Raw genomic sequence first — 6,846 nt, forward strand, 5'->3', positions numbered from 1 at the left:
GGCATCGTTAGACTAGGACGGTGTGTTAATGTGAGTGGAGTGAGATACGGATGTGATTTAACATTATTGACTTGGTAACTGATTAGGGTACAGCTGTGTTGATGGGACTTCCAAAGATTTTCAAGTGGACCGAGTGCTATACAGCTACGTTGATGGGACTTCCAAAGATTTTCAAGGGGACCGAGTGCTATACAGCTATCTTGATGGGACATTAAGAATCTTAAATAGTGGGACACCCTTGATTTAACAATGAAGTGGGGCAGGGTTCATGGTTCATCTTTACTATTTTAGGTTTTGACCTAATCTGTAAGATCTTTCCATTATGCTGCTAGAATATCATGGGTGTGGTTTATAGCTAATCTTCCAACATATAGGGATGGATTGGAATGGTGTGATTGGCTATATTGAGCATTCGCAGTGCCCCATTGAGGTTCGCAAGTTTTCAAATTTCATTTCTGCCACCACTCAGTGAGGTTGCAAGTTTTCTGTGACGCGGCATGGAAAAGGAAAGCAGCAGCTGGAGTTTCTTTTTTTTCCGGAGGACAATACCCTTCTTCCGTCTGCTCCAAATGCTCGTTTAGATGCCCTGTCTTCTTTTTCTGCCACTGCTAAAAGCTACTGGTAATATTGTTTAGATGCCCCGTCTTCTTTTTCTGCCGCTGCTAAAAGCTACTGGTAATATTGTTTAGATGCCCCGTCTTCTTTTTCTGCCGCTGCTAAAAGCTACTGGTAATATTGTTTAGATGCCCCGTCTTCTTTTTCTGCCGCTGCTAAAAGCTACTGGTAATATTGTTTAGATGCCACGTCTTCTTTTTATCTGCCACTGCTAAAGCTGCTGGTAGTACCAACGCTTCTTCTCCCGCAGTTGAAATCCAAGAAGTCGATCTAGCGCCGCATTATCCCCCAAACCCTTCATTTTCTCCTCACCTCCTGTACTTCCTCCTCAGTCGATCTAGCGCCGCATTATCCCCCAAACCCTTCATTTTCTCCTCAACTCCCGTACTTCCTCCCCAGTCGATCTAGCGCCGCATTATTCCCGAAACCCTTCATTTTCTCCTCACCTCCTCTACTTCCTCCTCAGTCGATCTAGCGCCGCATTATTCCGGAAACCCTTTATTTTCTCCTCACCTCCTCTACTGGCTTTCCAACTATGGTATCGCAAGGCGGCTGTTCTGAATCTTCAGATGCTGCTGCTAATAACAGTGATGTTGCAGATGATGATCGGGTTGAAGGGATGCCCTCCTCTTTCAGCGTTCAAACAGTGTCCGTGTTGAGGGAAGGGATAGAAGATATAATAGTAAAAGCAGCAGAGATGATAGTGGAAGCCTCTATCATATCCTGCTCTCAAATTGATTCTTCCAAATTTATTAGGTGAGTACTTCTACAGTTTTACTATCAGGGATCATCTTAACCTTATTTCAATCATTTTAATCTTGAAGATATATCATAGCCCTGGAGATTTGTTTCTTCCAAATTTATTTATTAGGTGAGTACTTTAACAGTTTTACTGTCAGGGATCATCTTAACCCTACTTCAATCATTTTAATCTAAAAGGTATATTTTAACCCGGGAGAGGGATAAAAAAACACAGGCTGGAAGATCTATATGGAGAAAGGATATAAAAAGCACTTAATCTGAACCCTGATATACAAAGGGTAGAAAATCTATTGAAGGGAGATATACGGAGGAGGGTAGAAAAACACAGGCTAATATATTAATATATATATATATATATACACGTTTTTGGTTATAATATAAATTATAATTTCCGTCCATGAAAATTTGCGCTATATTTGCTTAGCATAATTTTAAAAGTACATTTCTTCTGCCTAAGATTTCATTTTTAGATTAACCAGTAAAATTTGAAACAGAGTGAGTATTATCATATTGGAAATTGATAATACATTGGAGTTGGGAATTTATAATATATAGAATGATCGAGAACACTCCTCAATTTTATGTTGTCACTCTAATTCAATGGACTGTCCTTATAATTATAATTAAGAGTATAGCCTGTATAGGCTCATTCAATGGACTGTCTAGCTTGTAAGTAATAAGCTAGATATATCAATAACTATGGATTGTCTAGCTTGTAAGTTATAAGCTAGATATATCAATAACTTGTGATAATCCTGCTATCTCAAGGTTGAGAAGTCTCAAGACACATGGTAATGAATTTGAATATCTATTTTGAGAGGACATTTACCTTTCTAATCTTATCTCACTTCCCATCTATTAAATTTTTTAAAAACATAAAAATTTTTATATCCATTTTACATAATTATTAAAAGATATTAAAATCTTAATATCTTCTTAGTATATCTCTTTAGATAAAAATGTTAAAATACTCAAATTTCTAGATCTACTTGTATATCTATTAAAAAATATACACATTTTTTCATCTTTTATAAAGCTTTTAAAAAATAAATTAAAATGAATCTTTTTATTCTTTTAGGTTTCCATTTCATAATATTTCCGGTTTTATGTTATCTGCTGTTAAAACATCTCTTTTCCCATTTCTCTTATAAATTCTGGCGTTTAGGCTTCTTTATCATATTAAATTTATGTCAAAAGCTTATCTCACTTCCCACATATTAAATTTTTTAAAAACATTAAAAATTTATTATCCACTTTACATAATTATTAAAAAATATTAAAATCTTAATATCTTCTTCGTATATCTCTTCGGATAAAAATGTTAAAGTACTAAAATTTCCAGATTTACTTGTATATCTATTAAGAAATATACACATTACTTGTATATCTTAAGAAATATACACATTTGTTTTAATGTTTTATAAAACTTAAAATGAATGTTTTTATTCCTATGGTTTTCCATCTCATAATATTTTCTGTTTTATGTTATCTACTGTCGAAACATCTCTTTTTTCCCATTTCTCTTATCAATTCTGACGTTTAAGCCTCTTTATCAATTCTGACGTTTAAGCCTCTTTATCATATTAAATTTATGTAGATCCACTTCAATTTTTTCCCCTTATTGTATTTAAATTTATATTAATAGCTTTTTCCCTGTATGTGTGGGTTTTATTGTTGCAGTTCAATTTATTTATTGATAGCTTTTTTCCTTGTATGTGGGCTTTATTGTCGTAGTTCAATTTATTTAAATTTATATTGATAGTTTTTTTCCCTGTATATGGGCTTTATTGTAGCAGTTCAATTTATTTAAATTTATATTGATAGCTTTTTCCCTGTATGTGGCTTTATTGTCGCAGTTCAATTTATATTGACAATGTTTTGCACAGAGATCCACTTGAACAGCTTCTGCCTAAAGATATAAAGAAGGTAAAAGAAATGAGGTTACTCATCACTGCACGAGATAAAGACGTGCATATAGAGTGCATAATAGAAACAGAAGTCTTTGTGATGAGATGCCTTCTTTATAGAGAAACAATGGATTTTTTCAAAGCTGAAATGTGTGAGACAAATGAACAAATGCATTCAATCCAAATTGAAGAAGATAGTGATGATATGTGGAGGAGTCCCAAAACTTTTCACTATGCGAACAGTGTTCATGTGTTACGAAGAAGAGGAGCAAAAAGCTTTTCGCATAGTGATGGAAGAGAAAGACAAATAGAATGCTAGTCCGTAGCTCACTGTCTTCTTTATATAATGAAAGATCCATTTTTGGATATTTGTTCATTTTTCAAAGATCCATTTCTGGATATTTGTTCATTTTTCAAAGATCAATTTCTAGATATCTGTTCATATTTTCTAGACATCTGTTCGTATTTGAACTTTTGATGTCTTAGTAAAAAGATCACTTGTCACTAGAGATCAGGTATATGAAAATCGGTTACCAAAAATGAAAGAAATGAGTCAAAGGACTGTATCCTATTTTCCATTCAACATGTCAAAATTGAAGGAGTTGAAATACTTGAAGGAGCGGAAATACTTGAAGGAGCTGAGATACTTGAGTTTATAGTCATGAGTAGGTGGATTTGGCCATGATTCTCTGTTCTTTTCTCATCTATTCAGGTACAAACCCAGAACTGAAATTTACTCAAAATTTTTAGTTTTTTGTTTTGAGATTTTGAACCCATACACGATAATATTTTATTAGTTTTAATGATTTGATTATGATTCTCACATGTAGATTGTATTATATGCAGATGCTTTACAATATCGAAGACATGGAATTAATGGAAAGTTACTTTCCCATGTCTCTGAACTTCTCTTCCAATGATCTTTTGCTGCTCCAGAATTTGCTAATAAGCAAGTATCGAGAATGATCCACGTTGCTGAGTTAAAAAACTGTTTGAAGAGTTATGTGATCTAAGAAATGGTTTACATTGGTGTTGGAGTTTGAGGCAATTGCAAAGATTTGGATCATTGAGAACAATAAAAATAACTTATTTTCAAATAGAGAAACTACTAGGGTCAATTTCGAAGTATCTTTAGAGGGTACTGAGCTGTTCCACTTTGAGGTTGTGGCAATTGACAAAAGATATGAATTTTCATTATAGTCTTTTCCTTTTGTTGCATCTTGATCTACTTAAAAGTGTAGTGTCAAATGTTGCATCATTGGTCGTTCCACTGATTGGTGGTGTACTAAGTAACAGCTGGTTGAACATATCTTTGTCTTCTCTCTATCTTTCTCCTATGCTGTTGTTAGTAGTCATTTTTGCTTTGTTGGTAGTCTGTCTGGCCAAGAACAGCGAGATCAGAACTTTCTGAAGAATACGAAGGGGCGGCCTCAATGCCAGATGTGTTAGAAGATATTTTGTATGAACTGCAACAGAGATCTTGGGCCTTCATTATTTGTTGAATATACCCATGATAAGTTGATTTTATTGTGATGAGAATGTTAGTGATTCTTCTTGAGATCTTGTGTGGAAAATACAAATGCAAGTCTGTATATTGATTCTTTACGGGCAGGAATTTGTTGATATGAATATTTGTGCACGAATCCTTGATTGATTTTATAAAAGCATATGCTTTGAGTTAAGACTTTGTTAGGACAGTCTGAACATTCTGTTTGTTTCTACTTAAAAGAACCTAGGATTCCAAGGATATTTATCCACAAATAAAAGGTCTGGAGGTCTTAACCCTGCAAACAAGGATACCCGTTCCATATACGGAAAGTATGGAGTTCCCAGCTCTAAAAGCTCTTACAGGTAAACACCGCAAGCATTGAATTAAAAAAAAATTAAAAAACAATAACATTATAATATAGGAATAAAAAATGATCAATGATGTGGATTTCATGGAGAATCAAGGATCCTAATTCCATATAAAAAGGTACAAATGCTGCATCCATTTTATGAAGCTTATGATTCTTAAGCCCTTGTTATGACAGATCGAACATTATGCTGGTTTATGTAAAATTAACGAGATTAATGGTTCTGGATATTGTTATCTACAGATGTTAGGTTTTGAGGCGAAAACTCAGTAAACAGGGAGGAAAAAAACATCAAAGACGTTATATAAAATAAAAAATGTGTTAATGATATGTCAATGTTCTGACGTGAAAACTTTGTAAACTGGAATAAAAATAACATTATCCATTGGTTGGTTTTATAGTCTGAAGATAAATATTTCGATATTAGTTGGTGTTTAAGAAGAAAAAACTAAGCACAAGTAACTTAATTCTTATCGTTAGGGGTGGCAAGCTTGGTAAATGGATCCTGAAAAAGATGAGCAGGATGAGAGCGCATTTTTCTTGTGAAAGGTTGACAAAGATGGCATTTATCAACCACTTTAACACGATCTTTAAAAATCGAAGACTGGAATACTCTGATGAGCGTGCCATCATTTTTTCATGTGAAAGGTTGACAAAGATGGCATTTATCAATCACTTCAACACAATTTTTAAAAATCGAAGACTAGAGTTACCCTGATGAGCGTGCCATCATTTTTTATGTGATTATCAACCACTTCAACACAATCTTAAAAATTGAAGACTAGAAAATACCCTGGTCCACCATGAAATTTTTTCAACTCTTTTTCAGCCTCCTCATAAGCCAAACAATGACATAGTATTGAATCAATCTCATGACCATAAATACCACAAGCTCCTCCTTACAAGTCACCATTTCATTCTCCTTGCAAGTCACCACAGGCTCTACCATGAAATTCATTTAACACTTTTTCAGAAAACCATTTAACACTTTTTCATTCTTCACAAAAGTCAAACAATGACATTGTATTGAATCAATCTCATGACCATACAAAGTATTGTCTACGATTAAATAATTCTTAGCAAGATTTTGAACACTTCGCCAACCTTCAAGTGAGAATGATGGTTAAATAATTCTTAGTAAGATTTTGCTTTGCCAATCTTCTTCAAGTGAGAATGATGGAGGGAAATTCGAAGTATGGAGATATATTAAAATATCCCCATACCAACGATCTTGTAAGATGAGAAAAAGGTGTTCGTTTGGAAACGAATCCTTGTCATTAATTTTATCATATTTTCCAGGTAGCTCGAAGATCAATTTTGCAAAAACCAAGGATTTTATTGACTTTGTCTAACTTAAAGTCATGATCAAAGTCTTGCAAAACAATTATCCATTTATTGACCTTGCCCCCAATCGCTTGCCTAGTGAGGGCATATTGAAATGGATTAATGTTGGCAATCATGATGGTTTTCTTAAGAATAATATAATGTCAAAGCCTTTGAAAATACTATAATGTCGAAGTCTTTGAATAACGTGAACAACTGCTAGTGCCAACTTCTAGACATGAGACTCTGAATAACGTGGACAACGGCTAGTGCGAACTTCTAGAAATGAGACTATTGAAGTTTAGGATCGACCAAAGCATAATTGAGGTAATAGACTAAACTAGAACCATACCGATGGTAGATTCTGTTGTTGCAAAATACAA

The 6,846-nt window shown here is 34.0% G+C and overlaps 1 protein-coding gene across 2 annotated transcripts; it reads left to right on the forward strand.

Annotated features, from left to right (window-relative positions):
* The first annotated feature begins 301 nt into the window (after positions 1-301).
* LOC149255087 (uncharacterized) lies at positions 302-4,889 on the forward strand. Of its 2 annotated transcripts, none has more exons than XM_089460310.1 (3): positions 302-1,371; positions 3,234-3,996; positions 4,131-4,889. In XM_089460310.1, exons 1-2 carry the CDS (start codon positions 1,151-1,153, stop codon positions 3,601-3,603), a joined length of 591 nt encoding a protein of 196 aa, XP_089316436.1. In that variant the 5' UTR covers positions 302-1,150; the 3' UTR covers positions 3,604-3,996; positions 4,131-4,889. The 2 variants fall into 2 exon arrangements, with proteins under 2 accessions (XP_089316436.1, XP_089316437.1); XM_089460311.1 differs by having other exon boundaries at positions 303-1,371; positions 3,264-3,996.
* The last annotated feature ends 1,957 nt before the right edge of the window (positions 4,890-6,846 follow it).

The sequence above is a fragment of the Pinus tabuliformis genome, chromosome 7 (genome assembly GCF_031772625.1).
Source record: "Pinus tabuliformis cultivar Carrire ecotype Pingquan chromosome 7, CPIR1, whole genome shotgun sequence".
NCBI lineage: Eukaryota > Viridiplantae > Streptophyta > Pinopsida > Pinales > Pinaceae > Pinus > Pinus tabuliformis.